The sequence below is a fragment of the Fusarium odoratissimum genome (assembly GCF_000260195.1).
Source record: "Fusarium odoratissimum NRRL 54006 unplaced genomic scaffold supercont1.3, whole genome shotgun sequence".
NCBI classification, from domain to species: Eukaryota; Fungi; Ascomycota; class Sordariomycetes; order Hypocreales; family Nectriaceae; genus Fusarium; species Fusarium odoratissimum.
The window spans coordinates 2,099,274-2,122,746 of record NW_022158689.1 but is presented as its reverse complement, the minus strand read 5'-3'; the positions used below and the strand labels follow the sequence as shown (position 1 = coordinate 2,122,746).

General features: G+C 49.0%; 6 protein-coding genes across 6 annotated transcripts; 2 read left to right on the top strand and 4 right to left on the bottom strand.

Moving 5' to 3' along the window:
• Positions 1-2,853: 2,853 nt before the first annotated feature.
• On the bottom strand, positions 2,854-5,478 carry FOIG_03125 (uncharacterized protein). The gene is made up of 2 exons (XM_031200792.1): positions 4,473-5,478; positions 2,854-4,376 (listed from the first exon to the last, which is right to left on the bottom strand). Exon 2 carries the CDS (start codon positions 4,267-4,269, stop codon positions 3,955-3,957), a length of 315 nt encoding a protein of 104 aa, XP_031070560.1. The 5' UTR covers positions 4,270-4,376; positions 4,473-5,478; the 3' UTR covers positions 2,854-3,954.
• A 1,208-nt stretch (positions 5,479-6,686) lies between these two features.
• FOIG_03124 (tyrosine-protein phosphatase) lies at positions 6,687-11,023 on the top strand. Its single transcript, XM_031200791.1, has 2 exons — positions 6,687-7,002; positions 7,072-11,023. Exon 2 carries the CDS (start codon positions 7,955-7,957, stop codon positions 10,319-10,321), a length of 2,367 nt encoding a protein of 788 aa, XP_031070559.1. The 5' UTR covers positions 6,687-7,002; positions 7,072-7,954; the 3' UTR covers positions 10,322-11,023.
• FOIG_03123 (uncharacterized protein) lies at positions 7,144-12,823 on the bottom strand. Its single transcript, XM_031200790.1, has 3 exons — positions 12,378-12,823; positions 11,526-12,319; positions 7,144-11,473 (listed from the first exon to the last, which is right to left on the bottom strand). Exons 1-3 carry the CDS (start codon positions 12,584-12,586, stop codon positions 11,241-11,243), a joined length of 1,236 nt encoding a protein of 411 aa, XP_031070558.1. The 5' UTR covers positions 12,587-12,823; the 3' UTR covers positions 7,144-11,240.
• A 66-nt stretch (positions 12,824-12,889) lies between these two features.
• Positions 12,890-16,090, bottom strand: FOIG_03122 (uncharacterized protein). The gene is made up of 4 exons (XM_031200789.1): positions 15,529-16,090; positions 14,823-15,332; positions 14,180-14,760; positions 12,890-14,105 (listed from the first exon to the last, which is right to left on the bottom strand). The coding sequence occupies exons 2-4, from the start codon at positions 15,220-15,222 to the stop codon at positions 13,968-13,970; spliced, it is 1,119 nt and encodes a 372-aa protein (XP_031070557.1). The 5' UTR covers positions 15,223-15,332; positions 15,529-16,090; the 3' UTR covers positions 12,890-13,967.
• Positions 16,091-17,276: 1,186 nt separating this feature from the next.
• Positions 17,277-20,106, bottom strand: FOIG_03121 (uncharacterized protein). Its single transcript, XM_031200788.1, has one exon. The coding sequence runs from the start codon at positions 19,861-19,863 to the stop codon at positions 17,896-17,898; it is 1,968 nt and encodes a 655-aa protein (XP_031070556.1). The 5' UTR covers positions 19,864-20,106; the 3' UTR covers positions 17,277-17,895.
• Positions 20,107-20,258: 152 nt separating this feature from the next.
• On the top strand, positions 20,259-23,178 carry FOIG_03120 (uncharacterized protein). Its single transcript, XM_031200787.1, has 6 exons — positions 20,259-20,398; positions 20,461-20,578; positions 20,632-20,793; positions 20,846-21,378; positions 21,435-21,577; positions 21,625-23,178. Exons 1-6 carry the CDS (start codon positions 20,376-20,378, stop codon positions 22,812-22,814), a joined length of 2,169 nt encoding a protein of 722 aa, XP_031070555.1. The 5' UTR covers positions 20,259-20,375; the 3' UTR covers positions 22,815-23,178.
• The last annotated feature ends 295 nt before the right edge of the window (positions 23,179-23,473 follow it).

Sequence of the window (23,473 nt, the reverse complement as noted above, 5' to 3'; positions counted from 1 at the left end):
TGAGCTTCGTCTCGTCTTGTCCTTGGGTCATTGGGCCATTTCAATTTACGGCTAGGCATGCCTCCTAATCCTCAGTCTGAGTCTCAAACCCAATCCCTTCACGGATATCAGCTCCCTCATCGTCCATTCCGGAATGCAACTCACCTCCCTTGTCGTCATTTATTTAGTGGTAGAGCAAAGACCACCGTTGAACTCAACCACCCGATGACCTAACGGTAAACGGAGTTCAGATATGGTAGCGAATCCATGCACCAGGGGCCAGCCCGTGGCTCGAGGAGGCTGGTTCAGCTCAACGAGGGATAGCCGTAAACTCCACAGCCCTTAACTTATCTCCATCCTGGTGCTGAAACAGAGGCTCTCTGGGGTTGTGTTGCATCGGGCCACTATTGTCCTGTGGTACTGACATTTTTGACGCAGTGCCAAGGGGCACAAAGCAAATATGGAATAAGCTGATTGATTAAATAAATTGTCATGTTTTCATCTCGAGCAATAATTTCCAAGGCGCGTTCGCTTCGCATAAGTGTCTCTTAGCATGATACTTAACTGCTGTGATCAACGGGTTCAGTACCACGTAGCGCGGAGTTCCACATGGCTAACAAACGGCCAAGGAACAAGTCCCCGTTGACGCGAACCATTCTGGCCTCGCTCAATTTCTGCTCCCTCTCTGTTGCCATAGTGGTTGAAGCCAGCAAGGGTGTCCCCTTGTCCAATCCTCTGAATACCCTCAACGAGCGGAATCCATCAAGTGCCTAAGTAGGCTACGTCTGCGTGCCATAAATCGTAACACGAGCGCTTTCCCCCGCTAAAACGCCCGCTCGCCTATTATTCCTGCAACAGAAAAGCTGGCTAGCTGTTTTGCTAACAGTCCAGATCTATGTATTTTTGCTTCTTCGTGTCCGTGGAGTTGAGGCCCTTATCCGTTGCATTGGAAAGGACTGTATCAGGAGCCAAAGGTGCTATTAGGACAACAGCTCCTCTATCGTAATTTGCTCAACTTGCAAAGAACCTGGTAAGAGGTGTTACTCGTCTTGTTGTGGTCGTTTTACTTTGTCATGGTGCCTCTGGCGTTCTCATATGAAAGTGCAAGTCTAACACTTAGACAAAGAGACCCAGAATACTGGTTCCCATTAATGCCATAGGCGCGAGTACACATCATTCTACTCTATTTGTGTCTGATACTTGATTCGTCTGGCTGTATATGATGTTCCTCTTGCATTTCAGGTCCGTTCGGTGGTGTTGTCAAATTCCACCAGGGAAAAATCCAACAAGACGGTTTAACCCTAAACATTTCAAGGGCTCCGGGCAGGAAATAGCATGGAGATATATAGCCGAGGGGTATTCGCCTGTCTACTTCATCCATCTCATGTTAGTGATCCTTCGGTGCTCTTGTCATGATCTTAGACAGATATCAGACAACGCCATTAGATGCCAGTCCAAAGGGAGAATGGTAGTTTTCAACCCTGGAGGTATCGATTTCCTGTGTTGCTGATAAGTTTGCTCAAGTAATGGCATCCTTCGAGACTATGCAGCTGTGTTCTTTGATACTAGCAAGTACTCTATAGGGTAGCCAAGTTCAATTAGAGCATTGACAGCAGTCCTGGCCGTCACTTGATACGTGTTTTCTGATGCTCAAATTGTCGATGTGAAGGTTATATGTCACACATAATGCTCTTAAGCGTTACCATGACTCATGATTCGTTTCGTGGTACACATATCTCATCGTGGTATATCATTATTTGTGTCCCAAGTGTGATGTTTGTGTTTGTAAAGTACTAGCACCAAGAACCTCCAAATAACATCTCATTGGCAAAACAACTCTATTTAGCAAGAAATCAAAGTCAATGAGAATCGTCCCGAGCCAGAGCATAGCGGTTATAGCCGTAGTGTTCCAGACAACAAATACTGGATGATGAAAAGCAAGTTGGGTAGCTTACCCTAAATGCAGACGTTGGAATCACGGATAGATGAGGACTGAGTAATGGCAACAAGTGATAACAAATATCTGTCTCATCTATCGTCCCAGTTGTAAGTAATACCTATGCATATAGAACTTCTGTGTAAGGTAACTTTGAAAGCATCTTCAAAGAGATAAAGCGTTATAATTCGCCTCTCGCATGCTTTGCCTCGATTGCTCAACCTGGTATAAGTCAACACAGGAACAATTGCAGTGACCAAGAAACAGAAGATAAACTTAGTAACACAATCTAAGCTCTATGTATCGTTCAAATAGCATCGATTTCCTCTGGCTGTTGATTCTCTATACAGAAATGGAAATGTATTTAGACATCCATAACCTCCAAGGCACTCGCAGAACTAATAAAAACCATGTATGATACTAATGCTGTAGACCAAAGTTAATATGACGTTGTTCATACTGGTGTGAGTTATTGGAATTGATTAAATCCATCAAGGAAACATAACTGCCCTATCTATGTTGACATAGTCGTTCGGAATAACACTCAAATAATAGCCACACAAGCAACAAGCAACCAAGTCACATGAAACCATGGCAGTAGAAATTTCATCAAACAAGACCCAGCAAAGCTTAAGTAAAACACCTCTGAGTCCCAAAACTTGATCGGGTTCCTCGGTAGTGTGCTCACGTTGAACCTGAAACAAACGACCCTGTACCCATGCACGGAAAAATATCGTTGCACCTGATATACTTCCCTAACGGACCAGCCAAGAATCAGCGTTTATTCCTTTTGATGGTGCACATATAATCCTGGGGAATATCTCCTTGATACCACGTAAGTGATCCATTCACACGCGGACGACGATTAGGTTTCGATGCCATTATATGACTAAAAAAAAAAAACGAGACCATATCCTTGCTTCACTATAAGGAAATAATCAGTCACCTTAGTATATTAGTTACAGTACGTAGAGGCGGCTCCCCATGTATTAAGTTACCAGCATTCAGTATTATGTACGTGCGAGACGGTCGAGACACGACCGAGTACCGAGGTCATCAATAGCATCGAACTGAGACCTGCCTTTATATGAGTTATCCTTTTCAAGAGAAAGTACGGTGTGCATAGTAGAGCAACGGGCCAGTTCTATATCACAGATCCCTACCGATGTTACCGGAGCCTCAGTTTCAAGTCATTACTTAGCCACACGTGATACAAGGACGAGAATCAAGGGTTGCCCTGGAGATGTGATTTTCGTCTCAAATTTGCTGTGTCCGAGACTCACAGGCGAGTGAGTTGCAGCATAAGGAATCTGTGACTGGGTAGATATTGAACCGGCGGCAACACAATACAGCACAGCCATTGACTCGAAACAAGCGCAGTTGCGGCTATGCAGTCTAAGAGGTAGTATAACGAGATGAGAACGACTTTGTACCGTGCAATTGACTGATAACAAACTCGGTTTGAATCCTAGAAGTACTACTGGGAGGGCTAGCTCAAGCTTGGGACGGAATTGCACACAAACTTGCTACAAAGAAAGAGATCTCTATTCTGCAACTTTGCTGAACATTGAGGGCACTCATGAATTGTAACATTGAGCCCCAATTCCAAGTCCAAGTCCAAGTCCAAGCGCCTGGATCTCAGGAGTCAGGGGATAGGAGAAAGATTTGCGGGATGATGTTCATGATGATAGAAATGGTGATCGAGAGTTGCGTAGTCGAGGGCGAAGCGACCCTGTAATGGAGAGTCTCGTTTCAGATCAAGACCCGTCTTATTTTTGGGTCTTGTGAAGGTGTAGTTTTAGCGGCGAGGATGTAGACTATGGTTCCCAGCAGGACAAGACAGCCCTGTATAGTACAGTAAAGTACTTCGTACCTTGTGCTGCAACATTCAGGTGAACCATACACCTCACCTCATCAAAGGAACGGTTCGAATCCTCTTTTGTCTCTCAGAGGCGATTTCCTAAACGGCAGGAGATGATGGGACTGTATTGACGAACCCTGCAGGGGCAATAATAAGGGACATATTAGTAGATTGCTGATCAACGTCTAGCGCAGAAGGCCACGAGTTTTGGAAGAAGAAGCCTGCAAGCGCAAGCTAAAAAAAGGGACTCAACTCGATATTGGATGTCATTGGAGATTGGGTCCATATGGTCCAGGCAATTTGACGTGCAGTAGCCAATAGCCGATGCAGCCAATCTTGTCTCTTCACTGTGCGGTCTGAAATTTCCTTCTTCTCCTTGGGCACTTGGGCTTCCTCTGACTGCATCTGGTAGGTGGTCACTCACTTGTTGGTGAACGAGCGTTAGAAAAAAAGCTGAAACTCGATGGAGCTCAAGATTTTCCCGCTTTTTCATTCCCTAGGCCAGGGGTTTCAGACTGTGAGCCACTCTTGTTGTAGCTTGGCGTCTTTTGATCTGCCGTCAGAGGAGGCTAAGGAGGAAAAGTGCGGCCCGGTCTGTTTCTGAACATGGTTGAATTAATTGGTGGCTGAACTTGCTGTGGATGAATGGAGATGGACGAAGAGCTTGGGTAGCTTGGATCTGCTTCTTTTACATACCGACGGGAAATATTTCCGACACAGTTTTTAATTTCTCATCAACTAACTCCTAACCTGAGGTACCTACTTGCTTGGACAATGGATCGGGACAGTGGCAAAAAGGAACTTGACTCATTGCAATATTGGATGTGATGTGGTTCTCAGCTCGATAAAAATAAACCTTCGTATTATAACACATCTTGGGTCGAAGTCGTTAATCTCTTTTAAATGTCTCCACCACTTTAACGTCAATAGTCCTTGATTAGGATGTCAGCTTCACTTCTGAAAACCCATTCTTACTATCCATTCAAGTCGGCCTCTTGATCACTTGACGTGTTCTTGGTCAAGAATAGAAATGTCTCCCAAAACTGGAGACGCCGCAGTGGCGCAAACCAACCGAGGCTAAGCCACGAGACCAGACAGCTCAACTCCGACGGCCACTTAACCCTAAACAAAGGCCACGCGAGCCGAGCACTTGGTTGTCGCGTTTCGATCGATATCATATCCAGTTTGTATGACACTCTGCTGCCCGGCCAGCGAACACCGTAGCCATAGCCAGACCGCAGCCAGTGCACTTCTTCCCAGGACCCAGGGCCCAGGTAGCCAGGCTGGGCCGGTCCCGTACGGCAACAGGCGCAGTAACGTTAGTTGACGGTGGAGGAACAGGGGGGCACCCTATTGCCCCCGTGTCTGCACTGAGCTGCCTATCTCTAACAGTTGCAGAGAGGTTAGATGTTGGAGGTTACAGAAGGCCCCTTGTCCGCCTGTGACGCCAACAGATGGCCGAATCACGGCCAACGGGCCGGGGTCAGGCCAGGCTTTTTTGCCTTTGCTTGGACTGGCGACGGCGTTACGGAGTGGCGTGCACAAGCAGCAGAGTTGAGACGATAAGTGCCAAAGAATTATATGGTTTATCTGAATAAGTTTAATTGATACTATAATTCAGCCAGTTATGAGACGATATGAAGAGCTGCAGCCCTACATAACAGGAGGTTGGAGGATAGAAGCTTAAGGTAAGGTAATAATAGTAGGTAAGGTAGTTTGGAATTGAGTTGAGGAGGTTGGATGACAAAAGGGTATGATGTGCATGTGTACCTCAACGTTGGAATCTTGAAAGTCTGTTCTTGTCTTCAACTCCTGATTGACTGACTGATAGATGCATAGCTGACTGGCTCGATTGTCTTCTTTTTTGCCCATCGTTTCCTAATCCCGTCAAGATCTCAGATAGCCCCATCGTCCTTCAGCAAATTACCCATTCGACTGTACCGCATTTGCACATGAACAAGCAACCCAAACACTCTCGTCAGCACAGTGTAGCTTCAACTACTGAAGAGGAGGTACCTCTCCACCTGCGGGTTAAATTTAAACCCTCGACCCTGTCCTGGCGTTTCAACTTCACACCCCGCCCCCCTGTTCTGCAATTCTCTAGTCCCCAAATTGGACCACGGGGACATGATTGGCTGGCTGTAGGCGCCTTCCATGCTGCAGAGTGCTGCACGAGGTCTATATTTAGGATCCTGAACGCGTTTCGTGCAGCGAACCCTCCACTCACAAAGCAGACTCTACGGCCGTGGCTAACTTGGAACGGACAAGGGGAGCTCTGAGTGGTTCATCGTAGCGCCCTTGAGGTGCTCGCCCCATTTTCGCTCATCTTCTGAGTGAAAGTGAGAGAGGAGCCTACGTTAGTAGGACGAGAAGCGAGAGTTGGAGATCGATCCGTAAGATTGATTGATTGATTGCTCATTGAATCCAGCTCAGTTGGGTCTTGCAGGCGGCCTTGACCTGAAAATCGATGTTCTAGGGCGACTATTGCAATTCGGATGTTTCTTTCCCATTGGACACCGCTCGACGCATTAGTTCATGGATAGGTATCGTAGCCATATTGGCAAGGGAGTGACATATGAAGCAGGGCTTGGATTCAGCCAGTCAAGATGACAATATTCAACCCAATAACTACTCGCACGAAAAGATTTTAAGCAAACACGGTAGATTCAACATACCGGTATGATCAATAACCTTTGCCGAAACTGGTTCCAAGTATCGTCAACCCTAGTGCATGTTTCGTATACCATTCTTGCTTCCTGTGCCATTGCAGGGTCCATGGAGCTGACACTGCTTGGACTTTGCCATGTCACGTTTCCCTGGGATGCGGAGGGCTTCCAGTTCAGGTCTCTTCTCGCCTTGTGCAGCAGCATGCTTGACATGACATGACATTACATTACATTAGTTGACCTTTGCCATCCATGGCCGCAACCGCCAGCAAGCGACACAGCGCATGCGTAGGTGCTGCCGCCTGCTACGGGCGGATATTTGTTTCATACCACGAAAACAAAACACTTTTTTACCGCCGTGCGCTGTTGAAAACTTGAGGTCTTGGATTAGTTGCTCCCGGATCGGATTGGACTGGATACCTCGATAACTGTTTGAGATACCGCCGTTGCTATGTCGCCAGCACGCCCAGGTTCTTCTCATACAGGGCACTGAGCCTCCACCAGGCAGCTGACTGCCCTGGTAGCCTGGGCTCCCGTGAGAGGCACCCATAACCGGTACCGTATGAAATATCCCTTGGAAGACACTGTCCTCAGGTAGCGCCTGCTTGCAACTCACACCCCTCAACCAGTTCTCCCCCAGAGCTAAACTCAATCCAATCCAATCCCAAGACGTTCTCGCTCAGTCTCACACTCCCCTCCAACTCGTTACTCTTCCTCTCATCTTTCTCTCACTTCCTCTTGTCACTTCGATCTTCAATTTCAATCTTCTTCTCTTCGCCCTTCCCTTTACCTTCCACTTCACCTCAGACCACTGCGCTCCGGCCTGATATAACATCTTCTCTCGAACGACGGCTCGGTCTCCCTCATAAAGGGAAATAATGATCTCGCGACTCTGACAGTGCCACTCGCAGCCCTGCCCTGCCGCTACCCATCGCCGAAGCGCCTGTTCTTTGTCTCATAAGTTCTCTGGGCTCGTCCCTTCGACTATTCTCCCTGCTACCCGCTAGACTCGACAGTAGCAGTAGCTTCTTTCTCGATTGCTTCTACAGTCCAAATTGCGATCTGTTTTCGAGCAAGAACTTCATTTCTCTCTCTCTAAAGACCACTGTCCACCGTGAGGCTTGTCTCTCATTTACCAAGTCGAGCAACTTGCGTGCGTTTACTGAGCACTGCCCACTACTGGCACGCTCAGCGACAAGATCAGCTGCGCTGACCCATCGAACGACCGACTTGACCTGCTCTCGATCGCACCGCGACCCGCGAAGCCATTCGTTTCTCTTGCCGGACTATTTATTTCTGGCCCGCCAATTTACAAACCTTTGCACATATTCACATAATTTCAACCATATTTGTCCCAGGTGGAAGCCAACTGGTGTTTCAACGCCCTGATCAAAACCTCGAATTATACCCGGTACGCAGACTAGAGACTAATTGTCCCTCAACATCTGCTTCGCTTCCCTCCACGTCCCGGAGCAGACTTGACTCACTAGATCGCCAAGCGGATACCAAAACATGCCTTCAGTTACGGACAGAAGAGTGTACGAAGATCAAATACCGCCCTTTATGACAGTGTTTGATCTGGATGCCGAGACAATGGCAGATCAGGACACTGTGACACTCATGGACACCAAATTCGTCGACATGGAACCAAAGCGACCTGGCATGATGGGTGCTCCTCCTCAACATGGTCTCGGCCCTAGCATGATGCCTGTCGACCCAACACACAAGCATCACGATAGCACATCGACACAGACTTCCGAGTCGGCAGACTCTTCACCCACAACGACCTTGTCTACAACCGACTCTTCGCCCCTCTCAGATGCGTCTCCCTCATCTTCTCCCGATTCTCCTATGAATCTTATTCCCCTCAACAATTATCCGGCCACGAGCTTTGGCAACCTCTCTACCAACCTCAGCAGTACAACCACTACTCTCTTGAGTGAGCCTCCTCGGCTGCAGCGACCAATGACATCACCCTCGCCTCGAAGAGGGCGCAATATGAAGGGCCTATCTATCCAGCCCCCATTCGCTGCCTCGACTTCAACGACAAATATTTCGCTGGTCTCCGAGCCTTCTTCTCCATCATTTATCAAACCTACGATTCCTGCTATGAGAAGAAAGCCTAGCCAGTTAAGTCTCAAGACCAATACTTCTGACTTGATCCATAAGACCACCCTGGAGGTCCCCCCCTCACCAGCCATGCCGATGCTCCAGCGTCGAGCTCTTAAGCATTCTTGCTCCTCACCTCACATGTCTTCCGGTCTCAAGTCCGCGACCTTCGGTCCACCTGGCGGTATGACTTTCCCCAAGGTATTGGAAAGAAACGAATCCGGACTTTCAGAAGTATTGCGACCCACAAAGTCGAGTATGAAACCAGCTTTCCATTCTGCGATCACTGAGGAAGATTCGCCAATTCGTACTCAGATGGCCATTCGAGATGATGACCCTTATCGCGATAACGAGAACAACGAGGACATGAAAACGCCAGGCTACCCTGATGGGCCAATTGCGATCTACGGAGACAATGTTTTCCTCTACTCGGAACCCACGGCTGATGAAGCATCGCGTTTTGACGTAGTCATCAATTGCGCTCGCGAAGTCAGCAACCCCTTTGAAATTCGCAAAGTGGTCCGTGAATCACAGTCGCAATCACCATTCCAGTCTATGCGACGCCCTGTTTCTGGAATTGAAAGTCCTATCCCCGATACTGCTGTGTCCACAGCCAGCTTCATGACAGCCTGGGAATATCCTCAGGAGGATTCAGCTGACACACCTACCACACCAAAGGCCTTTCAATTTAAAGAGCCTGAATACATCCATATTCCCTGGGACCACAATACCGACATTGCGCCGGATCTTATGGAGTTGTGCGATGTTATTGATAAGCGGACAAAAGCTGGCAAACGTGTGCTTGTCCATTGTCAGCAGGGCGCGAGTCGATCTGCCAGTCTGATCATTGCCTACGGCCTGTTCCAGAAACCGTATCTCACCGTGAATGATGCTTACTACGCGGCTCAAGCCAAGAGCCAATGGATCAGCCCGAACATGAAACTCATGTACTCGCTGCAGGATTTCCAGAAGGAAGTGTCAACGAAGCGAACGGCGCTACCGTCACACCGTCCCCGTCCTGGCCGTAGCCCTTCAAAGCATAGAATCACACTCTCTGTTGATGCTATCGACATTGGAGCTAAGGAGCCACAGACTGCTCCTCTTCCAACACAGAACGAAGATTCGAAGGACTCGGGCTTGAATTCGAGCCCAAATCGACTTCGCGGCAACTCAACACCCGGGCCCCGACCGGTCTCACCTGGCCCAGCTTCGGCGCCCCCAACTTGCACCTGGAAAGACGAGGTTGAGCAGCACTCGTCAGAACACCTGGATCCTTTCAAACTTGGCGACTTGCCTAAGAGGCCCGTGTCAAGTCAGGGCAAGGCACCACCAACTTTAGCCCCGTCTCCAATGGTGGACTCGATCATGAAGCCTCCACCTTCGCCTGGGTTCCCCTCTCAGGCGAGTCTTGGCTTCCAGACCATGACTTTCCCACGATTCAATCCGGCGCCGTCGGAAATGAGATTTAGTGATGCGCCAGTGGAGAGAACGATAACTCTTCCTGGTTCATACCCAGATGATAATGCTCTGTTGTCACCGAGAGCCGAGACGATGACTAACAATCCGCTTCATGACGTCCATGAAGTTGCTGGGATGCGATTCGTCGAGAGCCCACCAACTCCGAGCCAAGGCTTGTTTTCTCCCCGAGCGGGCATGTTCCCTCGAGACCCTTTCTCAACCTTCGGAAGACCACCGGTCGTTGCAGATCCCAGGAGTCCACCTACAAAAGGCGAGGCACCTATTATTCGATCAATTGATGATCTCTTATGATGAAGCTTAACCTTGTGTTTCGCTTTCAAGTCGAACGAACCAACTTCCAAGGGAAGAAGTACGACGATTACTATCGCTTTTGTTTTATTTTATAAATCCCATTCGCTATTCTACAATATGAACCACAGCATTTCAGGGGCGTTTTAGCAACAGGGCAGAGTTATAACTGCACTCTATCCGACCCTCGATCCCGGATGGTCTCTCAACCTTCCGCACGATGACACGCAAATAACCAAATACATCTTCTTTGTCACCGATCTTCTCCAATCGTTATATCCTCCTCATAACAAACATTCGCTTTTTCTCTTTTTCAGCAATGCACAGCGCATGGCGTCGGAAGGTTTCACAATGACCCAGTGTAATATAGACAAAGACACTCCGTCTTGTCACTCTTGTTTCAGTTTTATTTTTGGTTCTCGCTTTGTCCGTTTTGGACAACAAAATGCAAGTGGCGTATGGCTTCAGGTACCCCAAGGGGAATCATTGGGAGGGCTCAAATACCCAGTCATGGAGAGGGGTTGTGTATGTACAGGTGTTGCTAAGGAAAAGACGAGTTACTGTGTTGGGTTATAGCACCACGGCGTTTTTTCCAGGAAGCAAAAGGGTTCTTGGTACAGCAAGAGACAGTGTGAAGAAGAAGGCTTTATATAGTACTTATTTAGGTGATAATCAAAAGGATTATACATCGTATTGACCCTCGTTCATTCTATATGACAGATTATGAAGTTTGCGTTTCCAAAGCAGACGCACTCGGCCATTTTGTGGGCAATTACTGCGAGGCGTTGAGATCGTTTTAACCAACTCCTGTAAACGCCCCTCACACTTGATTTACTCCTTATTCCCCTCGGATGTGCCCCTTCGAGCCACTATACATATTGTAATTTATCACTCACTAACAAAGAAAATAAACAAGATGCATTTACAGTTCCTTCTTGCCATTTTGCTGTGCCTTAGCAGCCTCCTTGGCCATCTTCTCCTGTCGCGCGATGCCAGCCTCAACGCCAATGCCGCCAAACACAAGCGCGACACCAAGCCACTGCATCTGCGTGAGCCGATGGCCGAAAGCGAGAACAGATAGTATCATGGTGAACATTTTGCGTGTTACAGTGACAGTAACGAGAAGAACGGATGAGAACGTGGACAGCGTGTAGACTGGTCATGATTAGCCTGGGATACTGATCTGGTGGAGGAGGTTGAGACTTACAGATAAAGACTTGGCCGATAGCACCGCACGCAGCGAAACCGAGAACATCTTTCCAGACAGCGGGATAACGAGCCATAAAGTCCAAAGCAGCCTTGAGCTCGCCCGCGTTACCAGCGACGTCCATGCCAAACCACTCTCCGAGACCTGTCGCGACCAACCAAGGGCTGACGATCAAGTAGGTACCCGTGACAATAGTGCTCATGATGTTGTTGGCGCACATCATCTGAGGGCCCGAGTACGGTCGGAATGTCTGGAAGATATGGTCCTGAGTGCTGTTTGTCAAGCCATCAAAAAGGAGGTTGATACCCAGCAACAGCAGGCCCCATGCTGTGCTTGCATCGTCAGGTCGGACCTTGCTGCCCTTCTTCTTTCCAGAGTGCAGCGTGAAGACAGCCACGCCGAGAGTCACGGCCGAAACCACGAGATACTTGTACAGCGGATAGCGACGGCGAAAGACAGTGATGTGAAGGAACATGACAGGTAGCAACTTGCAGCTCTTGGCAAGGAGGAACGTGATGTAGTCGATATGGGCAAGAGATGCGTAGCCAAAGGGGCTCGCGAGGCTGCTCGTGACAGCAACAAGCGCGAGAGGCCCAAGGATGCGGCGCGATGGGATAATAGGAGGAACGGCGGCGTTGCTGGGCGTCGAGGCATAGAGATAGACAGCGCCTACGATGGCGGCGAAAACGGATTGGATGGTGTTGAGGAAGACGGGGAAGTGCCAGACCTCCGGGGCGTCGGCGGGACCATATGGCTTGGTAGTGAGCTTTTCTTGAAGATATGCCCAAGTGAGGCTATCCGCGACGGCTGTATTAGCGATTTTGCCATGAGAGCTGTTGGGGCTGAACCTACAATGAAGCATAGATTCCCGCGACGGCGATGACAAGCTGCAAGAGCCCAGCTTCTTGCGCAGGTGCAGGAACAGGCAAGACCTTATTCGTAATGTTTCCATTGGAAGGGCTCTTTTGCGATTGATTAGTATCCTCCCATGTTGCAGTCGTCTTGTTGAAGAACTCTGAGGATGCCTCACGCTTGATAGCTGGTTGCTTGGAGCGTGCCATTCCCAGGACTGTTAAGGGGGAAAAGATAGAAAAAGCGTGAGTGAATGAAAAGATTGTGAATAATCCAGAAACCAAGTCTTAAGGAGAGGATTAAGAAATGAAGAGAGCGAAGAGAGTGAAGAGAGCGAAGAGAGAACCGGAAAAATGGTTAATTAAATCAATCACAAGTTGCCATGATGGACCAAACTGACAAGTTGGCTTCATCAATTAACCATGAGACAAAGATGCCCCACTACGATGGAACCAGCCACAGTTACATCAACCGGAACTAAGGTATTTTAAGGGTTGTCAGCGGCTTTCTTCAGCCACACTTGCAAAGCCATACATTCTACCATCTAACACCACAATCATACGACTTCACTTCAATTTACTTGACAAGTAACGGGCTTTGCTCATAATTTCGATTTTATTTGATGGCTCTTGAATCCGAGCTAAGTCCGTTCCACCTAAGAATGCCTTTTCTGAAATCCCACATGGAATAAAGAGTCACCTTGTCGTGGAAACAGGCCAGCAAGGAGCAGAATACACAATGGGTGAGCCAGTATAATTGATGTCACGGGGGTGTGTGAGAGCGATGAGTGATGGGAATTATGTGAGCGATAAGACGGGAGTCGCGGGTCGCGTGACGATGTCGGGATCCGAGGATGTAAGAGATAGAAACAGTTGTGCGAGGTGAAAGAGACGGGGAAGGTGACGCGAAGCGTGGGCAGAGATTGTTTTGAGGAACCGTGATGTGCCCTTCTCGGTCCCTGGAGTGTTGCGCTATCCCTATCGTTAACCGCTCTTCGGAGGTAATTTGTGTCATTAAGCCATAGCCATGTCGGGCTGTCCCGACGTGGTTTAACAGTCGTAAAAAGAAAACTGTGCCATGCGTTGCTGCACCGAACCACGAAACCGTTTCCTCCAAAGAAGGCAGATTACTTTTCGCCAAGAAGTCGGTTGAGCAAAACTGGTACATATGGATATGCTACAGAGTTTGAATAGCGATGTATCGCGCCACAAAGAGGGTGATTGATTCAGAGGAGGGAACCAGGTGACAACCAAGGTGTGAGCCGAGATCAACCCAAGTTGACCCCTGACTGTGGTGCTGTAGCGTACCAATGGTAACGAGAGGGGGAAGAATCATGAAAGGAAAACGAATTTGATGACGATGACTGATGATAAAAGGTTTCGTTTTTGGGTGGAAGGGGCCAAATGGTTGGACAAGTGGATTGGTCGCTCGTGACGCTGTCGTCTGGTATCGTCCGAAAATGAAAATACAAGCCTCGCGGCAAGTCAGATCTGGACGTGTCCCAGCTCACCTTGCCAGAACTGACCTCTGCAAGTCGCAAGGAACACGAGAAAAGCAAAACTCAAAGAGGTTTAAAAAAACATTAGTCGCCTACTCGGGCTCCTGGAGCTGACTTCGGCGCATCTTCTCCGCCTCCAAATTCTCGTACAGAAGGAATAGCGCCGATTCGTTGGCCTTGGCGGTGCCCATGATGGTAAACATGCGCTCACCAGTCTCGTCGTGAGGTGCCTGTGGTTCACGCGATCAGCTATGTTCACTCGTGCTCAAGATGAAAAGGGGGGGAGAAGGAGAAAATTGCTTACCTTGGCAATAGAGATACGGGCGCCAGATGTCTTTCGGATCTCGCTAATCTTGCTACCAGCACGACCAATGATGCAGCCAACCATGTCCGCGGGTATGCTGATGTTTTGAGTCTGGATCTCCTCACCATTCTCATCGTGTGTTGGCGGGCCTCGAAGGGCTGCGTCAGAGTCGGACCGGCGGTTGTACGGCCTTGAGTTACCGTTGCTGAAATCGGCGCCGTTGCCTGTTCGCATGACACGAGGGCTACCACCATAATCGCTTCTACCGGACCCTTGGCTGAATCCTGCACCACCGCTGGCGTTTCCGCTGCCGGATGGCTGAGTACGGACAACAGGGTTGTAGAGGACGGTGCCAGTGCCTCGTTGCCAATCATCAACCAAGCACTTGCAAATTTCCCAGATAGCGCGCTGAATACCCTCGGGAGTACCCTGAACCTCGACTATTCTCTCAGTGGATTGAGGGAGCATCTCCTTCTGGGCAACCATACGGACTCCAGAAGCATCCTGGATGTGCTTGATCTTAAGACCTTGTCTTCCAATGATGGTTCCCATCTGGTTGTGTGAGATGAGGAGCTTAATTGCTGAAGCTTAAGTTAGCGGGCATTCCAAAGTTCGATTGCCTTTGGCAGAAATCGTCACATACGATGGGTACCGTTGCTTTGAACTACACCTCCCATGCCCATAGCGGGGGCACCTTCGAGCAGAGCGCGAGCGACAATCGCGTAGGCTCGAGAAATAGCGTCGCAACCGCCGGTGATGGTCAGAACACGGTCATGAACACCCTGCACAACTTTGCTGACGCCGGCCTTGACGCCAGTCTCGTCTCTAAGATCGGCAACGTTCTTGCCGCCCTTGCCAATAATGACACCGGCTTCCTTGGAAGAGACAATCGCACGAAGGGTGAGCTGGGCCTGGGCATACTCCTCGTCCGTCTTAGGGGCGGGTTCGCCATCAGGGCCAAGGCGGTCATCCATTCTAAGCTGATCCATCTGATCGAGGATGTCGCTTCCGTTGCCGGGAATAGAATCCTGAGGTGCCGACATTTTGCAGTAGTTAGGTCGGGGTACACGTGGAGAAGAAGTCGTGATTCGAGTTGGAAGCGGATCGTTTGGAGGAGAACGAACAGACGAAGGTAGGATATGTCTGATCGGATCTAAAATGCTGTCAGGATATATTCTTCCATTGTCACCATTGTAGGAGGCGCAAATCAAGGGTCTAATGATCATCCCTCATTTGCGGTGCACGTTCAAAACGGCAGAGAAGAGCAGATACAAGTACCTGCCCTCATGATAATATAAAACGGCATCTCCCCAGGAGAGACAAGACAGAAATATAACGAGTGTACTAACCTTATCGTCAACGCTGTGGAAACTGCGAAGACGTCCAAGTGTGCTGGAGAAGGCGGGGGTAGGAAGATGGGGAGGTGGTGCAGTGTGTTTTTTTCTTGCAGTCGTGTACGCGAAGCGGGATAGCGGGGTCAAGGGTCGCAAGCACTCTGGTTGTGAAAGCGGCGGCGGCGGCGGCGGCGGCGGGCGGGTGGGCTACCTTACAGAACGATGCGTGGGAGGCGTGCGTCAACAGCTGATGTAATGTACCGTAGACGAAGCAGAGTCGACGGTAGAAAGAGGGAAATGTGAGGAGAGCGGGAGGAAGGTGAGAAAGCTGGAGGGGAGGGAAAGGAAGAAGAGAGGTGGTGAAGGCGAGGAAAAGGTGAGGTGAGAGAGATGTAAGTAGGGTGAAGGATCGAAGAAGAGGAAAAAGAGATGGAAATCATGGGCTAGCTACTAACCCAAGGCACCTAGGCTAAGGTATTGCACCTATTGTAAGGTAAAGCAATTGGATGGCCAGGGCCAGAACCAACCTAAGACAGCTAAAAACCACGAGCGACCGACCACTGACCACACAGAAGGAGTGTTCCAGTTGTACCTGCCAACCAAGCAGCTAAAACCTAGGTGCAGTGCCTTTGTCTAGTACCTATTGTGGCAGTAGGAGCCCGTAAATGGAGTGGAGTAAGACAGGCAACACATGGAGGGGAAAGAACATAGAAGCGATAAGACACTTGTGAAACAAGTACTCTAATCAGTCCTGCCTTCGCAGCCTCTATATATTTACTGTTACATTGTCACGTAGGTGAGGGGAAGATATACCTGAAAGGAAAGTACCGAAGCTTTGACACCCACACCCATGCATGGACCCAACTCAAGGTAAGAAACACTTCTTTTGTGGGCATATATCCATTGTTAGCTCTGTCGAAGACGAGCTCAACACTTCAATCTCAAAGTCTTCTTGTTATAAGGGAGCAAACACCTAGAATCAGGATATCCAAGCTCTTATATACTGACTACTCTAGCTACTATACCTTACCTTACCTACTAGAATTATCTGAGAGATTAGTGGGAGGGTATCTATGTTCCACAACGCCGCCTTTAGGTAGTAGCCGTAACTGACGGGACAGGCACGAACGATTACGATAATGCTCAACCCCTCCCTTCAATGTTAGGGCAAGAGAGCTTTAAATTGATGATATATTCCTGGTTTCGTAGTATAGGTAGGTCAAAGCTATACACGTTGGTAATGTCGAGAACAGAACTGACAGTTAGGAACGAGGCTGAGGTAGACAGACAGGTCTCATGCTAAGCGTGGTTGTCTTCGATTTCACAATAGCCGGGCCACACACACAATGTCAGTGGAAAGTCAGGATTTCTTGGCATACTCCACTAATCCTCTCTGGGAATCAAGCGAACATCCGAAGTTCCTGGCATCTTTCCCTTCCCTTCTGCCCACCAATTCCGAAGCCAACACTCCCTGGCAACCTGGTCACTCGGGAGTTTTTCAGCACACCCACACGGGCCGGAGTGGGCCACGGAGGTGAGCATTGACTTTGTGTCTTTTGTAATCGCCCACAGCCGATCAGCGCTGCATTGTTCCATTGATCGCTCTATCGGGCTGATACTAGATGCATAACAATGATGCCAAGTACAGAGAGGACAAAGGAACGAGAAGATCTTCGTAGGCGAGAGCATCTCGACTATCATATCACCGTGATGCGGTGTTGAAGAAAACCCAATGGCAGATCAAAGGTTAAGTTTCGCAACCTCATTGGACACTCTTCGTGATAATCAACAAGGAGCTGCAGCTTTAGTTTGGCCGATGTTGAAACACGCCACCGATAGCGATGAAATATCAGTATATCTTGACTATCCTCCTATTCTTCTCAAAGAATCAATCTCTTCGCCTTCGGCTACAGCGGTATTTCCCCCCAGCTCGAAAGCTGTACAACGGCCGCTCCCGCAAGTCGTTAACAACGTGCCGGCTCGCTTGTTATTCTGCAGCACAGATAATCCATAGCCAATGCCTTTCCATCACACAGTCGCTCGAAATGCACGAACGCATTGTGACAGGGATTAATAAGTGATGTTTATTTCACTTTATATTACCCACCTGCAGCTCCTGTCTCTGGGATTGGTTGTTGGATGTCCACAGCTGGTGGAGTAATGAAGCAAAGAGTCACCAAGTATCACGGTTGACAACCTCAAGCACCTGTCGTGTAGTGCACATAGTCACCGTGGAACTTGCAAGTGAGTATTGCCGTGAGTAACATCGTGCCAAGTGATCTCATATATTGCCTTTGCGATGTATCGATAGAGAAGCAGCATCGACTGCCAAAGACGAGAATTTCCAATGATACTTTGACTACATATTAACATTCGCTCCTCTCATCGTTGTCTTAGCTTTTGCTCATGCTCTATCCAAAAGTTCTTGCACGCCTTGTGTCCCCAGTGGTCTAGCCACCATTCCCCAAAGCTATCCTCGACTTCGTAATCTACTTTGGCTACTCTCTCGTCTCTCTTCAGACCGCAGATAATACAAGCTCTTGGTGCTGTCGGTACCATCTTGGCTGTATGCACTTGCATGTTCTCGCTAATCTCAGGGACCTGAAGTGACAGGTTCTTATCGACAGACTTGGCCGCAGCAACTGCAGATCGCAGGCGACCAACCTGCTCGCGCCATACAGCGACCACATCAGCGGCCTCACGATCTTCACGCGCAGCCTGTGTCTTGTCAACTCCTGCAAGTTTCATACCCTTGCTTCCCGCAGCGGAGATGGACATGCTTTTTGCTAAAATCTTATCCCGATGCCATCGTTGTTTACGGCCAGCAATAACTCGCGCGGCAGTTGTTGCTAAAAGGATATAACCACGCAGGAATTCTGTAGCTTTGGGATCCGATAAGATTCGCTGTTTGATTGATGTGCTGTGGCCTGACATAGGCTTGAAGAAAGCTGTACCTGAGTTGAGAAGATCAGGGAATGCAGACAGGATGACCGAGGGAGGTGGGACATTGATTGGTGGAGGAGCATCGTCCTGGGATTCCTTATGTGATGGTTGAACATTATCAACTGCGTCCCAATCCCAACCCTCCGGTGCTTTTCCTGTGCTGGCGTTTGCTTTCTTATTATCGGAGGCAGTAAAATCGTCCCAAGCATCCCACTCATCATCTTGATACTTGGTTTCAGCAAGATTGGCGCCCTTCGGACTTTCAAAGGATGGCCATGCTGTGGTGGGTGTTTCTTCCTTGGGTTTCTGAACAGGTTTTGGTTCTTCAAAAGTAGGCGTTTTAATAGCTAACTCTGGGAAAGGGTTACGATCCTGGAAGGAGGGTGATTTTGGTGCCTGGGGATAATTTGTAGCAGTGGCACCAAAAGCAAGAGGCCCGAGAAGCTTGGTGGGCGGTGGCTTTTTTGTTGTTTGCGATGGAGCGGGAGCTGGTTCGTCTAAAGAAAGAAGATCCATTGATGGAGGAGCGGGTGGTGGTTCTTGGGCAGTAACTGCAGGTGCCATTCTCGTCGCCGCCGGAGGAGGGACACTTTCGAAGTCTCCAAACTCATCATCGTCATCGTCATCATCTTCACCTTCAGCAACCTGAAGCTCAAAGTCCTCAGCATCAAATATTACACTGGGATCTTGTTGTGCCGAAGGCTTGAGTTTCGCTTTCATCCGCTGTTGCGGCTCCTGATCAACTGTTGGCTGTCCCCATTCTTGCGTAAACCGTGACTGTGTTCCAGAGGGCTGGGCTTTCGGGGCACTAGCGGGCTTCGAAGCTCCTCCTATATCGACAAGACTGTTGGATAATAGGTCCATGGTCGACGCTCTCACAACTCGAGTTGGCGGTTGCTGTTTCATTCCAGGCACTCGTTGGGCTACAGCTGCAGCCGAACTTGGGTCTGGCTTGGGCCATGGTATTGACGATGAGTTTGCTGAGTTTGGGGGTGCATTTGCGGCCGAACCCCAACCTGATGCAGAAAACGGTGCAGGACTCAGGGTCTGAACAGGAGTCGCATTAACTGTTGCAGGTTGTGAAGGCTCGGCGACTTCAAAATCTCCCCATCCATCATCGTCGTCATTTGTCTCCGCCGGCTTCGACGGTACTGAGGCACTTCCCCATGCGCTATGCGCACTTGATTGGGATTCAAAGGCTGGCCATGGATGGGGTTTCACAGAAGAGACATTGCTAGTGTTGCCTAACAGACCAAAAAGGTCCTGTGTTGCTGCCCGTTGGAGAGGTTCCGGTTGTTGCTGAGCTTGAGTTTGAAAAGGAGTGGCCTGTTGCTGTTGCTGCTGACCAGGAGCAGGCGCTGAGTTATTTGAGAGACTATTGAACTCGGCAAAGAGATCTGCAGACATAGTGCATCGCCTAATAATGCATTACTTCGTGAGCACGTTTCACAAGATGCGCTTTATAAGGGCAGGGATGAGGCTTAAAGAGAGGCGTCAAAGAGGTGAGCTGAGCGGCGTCGTGGAATTCGAAGATAACCTCAGGTTAGTTGGAGGTGGTGGTGACATGATGCTATTTGTTTGGCGGTCAGCCCCTGAGCTGCCCAACGTCCCAGGGTCATTGGATCCTCAGTACCGCAGTCTGAGCGCCGGCGCAGCGGAGTCCAGCATAAGCAGTCCAGGGCAAGATAGTGAGGAAGTGGGGCCGAGCTATTGAGGCGAAGACCCAATTGAACCTGAAGCGCCGACACCGTTAGCTGGTACCTCAACTACGTTAACGTTAAATCAAGGTTTCTGTCCATCCTCCGCCATCAACTTTACAGTGCCGTAGTCTACACACAACGTTGTTACTCTCAGTTCAGGCCTTGTTTGAAAAGCCGGTGAACTGGCCTTATACTCTTCTTTTGGTGCAGCCAGGCATCATGAGACCCCTCCAAGAGTCCCTGTATGTTGCGCCTATTAGCGACAACAAATAATACTTCGACTGACCAGAGCATCCCTACGTAGTTCGAGATGGCGTGAGACACAATCCCAAGGTGCGCACCTTGGTGATCTTCGACGTGCTGTTCGGTATAATGGTCCTGCAAGCCCATGCATATCAGGATGCCGTTCTCTTTGTTGGAAGGTATGTTCACCTATGCCCATTGACTGACGTCCACTACTAAACCTTTACCTAAGACTTTTCTTCTTTCTACTGCTGCTGAAGGGCTGAGCTGGTCCCAAGTTTTGGACGATGAAAGAAAGCTCTACGCTGAGAAACGGGATCACTTCCTCAAGTATATAAAACACCCAGAAGCTCTTGCAGAGCTGAACATCGATCCTTTGACAGAGGACCCCAGTGTAAGGCCGACCAAACTGGAACGTAACCATTTAACTGATTTATATGCAAAAGTCTCCATGGAATACGATCCGTCAAGATGAGGTTGTCCGTGCTGAGATCCAGCAAGACGTTCAGCGACTCCCCGACGAAGCTTCATACCATGAAGACCAGACCCAGTCAATTATCTTGGATATCCTGTTTATGTACTGTAAACTAAATCCTGAGCGAGGTGGCTACCGGCAGGGTATGCATGAATTGCTTGCGCCTATTCTACATGTCATTGAGCAGGATGCCGTGGATCCAACGACTTTACCAGAAGAGATTCCTCTGGATGATGCTCTTGTCAAAACTCTCGACCACTCTTTCATCGAGCATGACGCCTTTGTCCTGTTCTCAAAACTTATGGAACGCGCCCAATCGTTTTACGAGGTTAAGGATGTTATTCCAGCACCAGGAAGTTCTTTGCGGCCTCCCAAGTTCGCAGAACAAAGCTCTGCGATTGTTGAACGAAGCAGATTCATCCACGAAGTCTGCCTACAGAAAGTTGACCCGGAACTAGCTACTCATCTAACCAACATTGAAATCTTACCACAAATCTTTCTCATGTAAGTATTAACCCATGCACCTATCCTAACGTCGTCACTGACGTCAGAATACCTAGTCGGTGGATTCGGCTACTCTTCAGCAGAGAATTCCCCTTTGAGCAGTTTTTGGTACTTTGGGATACTATCTTTGCTGTCGATCCAACCCTGGAACTCATAGATCTCATTTGTGTTGCTATGCTGATTAGAATTCGGTGGGATTGTAAGTTACTTGGGCAAAGTATGCTTCCTGGCTAACGCCCTTCTTAGTATTAGAAGCCGATTATTCTGTTTGCCTTCAATTACTTCTCAAATACCCTCCTCCATCAGGGGCTCACGGTCCTCATACATTTGTCGATGATGCTCTGTACCTGAGGAACCATCTCTCGCCATCTGGAGGATCATCGCTGATTATGAAATACACTGGAAAGATGCCGACATTATCTTCTCCACCTCAGACCTCGCGAGCAGGCACTCCGAGCTTTCTTGGTTTCAACTCTTTTAAGCATAGAGGGCCAGGCCCAAGGCCACAAATATCATCCCCATCGCGCTTCCTTCAACAACAGGGTGGCATGGAGGCTTTGTTTCAGGGAGCCGCCAAAGGAGCCAAAGGAGTTTATGAAAGAGGCGAAAAGCTGGGTATCAACCAAGCCGTACGAGATGCTATGGGAGAGATTAAACGAAATCTCAACGAGGCCAGATCTGCACCTAGATCTCCGCAACCTCTGGTAAACGACCAAGAATCAACCCGGAGCCTGGTGGCATTGGAGAGGCGGAATCAGCAACTTGCCGCAATGCTTGATGAGACGGTCGATAACCTCAAAGCTATATCTGCCTCGAATCTCGACGACAAGGCTAAAAGCCTCGAGCTTATCGAGATTGCGGCGGCCAAGGTGCAGTTTGTCAAGATTTACTTAGACGATTCTTCTATGGAAGTCCCGGCGTTGCAATCTCCACCACCCGAGGACAGCCCACAGGAAGTGGCTGTAGCTGAAACAACCATCGTTCAGCCTGAGCCTGTGTCAGTGGCATCTACAGAGGTTGATATCTCGGCTCTTCAGATATCCGAATCGAAGAAATCCCCCGAGAGCGAATCAGCGCACCCTCCTAGCTCTGATCGTATGGACATAGTCGCGCACGACGATGGCAAATATGCAAACTCATTGGCTCCGTCACGGCCAGCTCCTGTCCCTACTCGTTCAACATTGGCGCAGTCGTCTTTCTCCTGGATGCTGGAGCCAGATGAGTCGGGGTCTTCAAAAGCGTCCCCAGCGTCTAACAAGTCACCACCGCCCCAGCATAAGAAAAAGATGTCGAACAGCGTAAGCCGTGAGAAGAATGCCTTCCTATTCGGCGAAGTCACTGAGAGTCGAAACCCCTTGAACTCAGATGAGATATTTGGCCTGGAGCCTCTGAAGAAACTCAAGAACGCCACAGATGAAGAGAAGACAAAAGAGTAGATTAGGCCCAGACGCATCCGCACAGGATGAGGTCATCTTTCAATACAACGGAATGGCATATTGACCTAATGATAATACGCGTTGGCACTTTTCGAACTCTTCAATGTGACATCCCACAACATCTTTACCAGTGACCAAAGACCCAGCTTGGGCTTTAGATCTACCGAGAACAAACAGCCACTGTTCAACGAGACACGTCATGTTCTGGGTGTGACTGGAGAACAGGTGACGGATCACTGCTGCTGTTTGCGAGAAACAAGAACATTTTCAGCATTGTCCCGGACTTGCTGCTGCGACTATATAATTCTCATTTATTCCAAATTCATCATTCTTTCCCCCATTAAACCCTAGTTGTGTACCTAGCTCTGCAAGATAATTGCGAAGAGATACGACAACAAATTCCTTCATCGAACAAATCATACATGGTAAGGTCCTTTCAAAGGGAGACCGAGGTAGTTTCTTGAAGCCGCCATGACTTCCATAACCTTTCAAGTGCAACGTGGATTTACCCTTGCAGTTTGCCACAATCCAGCTGACGGAGTTGATATTAGGCATGGCTCCTAATCATCCATGCAGACCACTGCCTTTCCCCCCTACTGGGTATTCCAGGTTTCCAGGTAATGCAAAAGATCATCGCTATCAATCTCGAGAGCATCTTC

Bases quoted from the DNA above. Each gene is read 5' to 3' on its own strand.
- FOIG_03123 (XM_031200790.1), bottom strand. From the start codon at position 12,586: ATGGCACGCTCCAAGCAACCAGCTATCAAGCGTGAGGCATCCTCAGAG. The intron at 12,320-12,377 runs GTAGGTTCAGCC...CGTCGCGGATAG, and splicing joins GCGGGAATCTATGCTTCATT to CCTCACTTGGGCATATCTTC. The intron at 11,474-11,525 runs GTAAGTCTCAAC...AATCATGACCAG, and splicing joins TATCGGCCAAGTCTTTATCT to TCTACACGCTGTCCACGTTC.
- FOIG_03120 (XM_031200787.1), top strand. From the start codon at position 20,376: ATGAGACCCCTCCAAGAGTCCCT. The intron at 20,794-20,845 runs GTAAGGCCGACC...TATATGCAAAAG, and splicing joins CTTTGACAGAGGACCCCAGT to TCTCCATGGAATACGATCCG. The intron at 21,578-21,624 runs GTAAGTTACTTG...CGCCCTTCTTAG, and splicing joins GATTAGAATTCGGTGGGATT to TATTAGAAGCCGATTATTCT.
- FOIG_03122 (XM_031200789.1), bottom strand. From the start codon at position 15,222: ATGTCGGCACCTCAGGATTCTATTCCCGGCAACGGAAGCGACATCCTC. The intron at 14,761-14,822 runs GTATGTGACGAT...CTTAAGCTTCAG, and splicing joins TCAAAGCAACGGTACCCATC to CAATTAAGCTCCTCATCTCA. The intron at 14,106-14,179 runs GTAAGCAATTTT...CGTGAACCACAG, and splicing joins CCCGTATCTCTATTGCCAAG to GCACCTCACGACGAGACTGG.
- FOIG_03121 (XM_031200788.1), bottom strand. From the start codon at position 19,863: ATGTCTGCAGATCTCTTTGCCGAGTTCAATAGTCTCTCAAATAACTCA.
- FOIG_03125 (XM_031200792.1), bottom strand. From the start codon at position 4,269: ATGAAAAAGCGGGAAAATCTTGAGCTCCATCGAGTTTCAGCTTTTTTT.
- FOIG_03124 (XM_031200791.1), top strand. From the start codon at position 7,955: ATGCCTTCAGTTACGGACAGAAGAGTGTACGAAGATCAAATACCGCCC.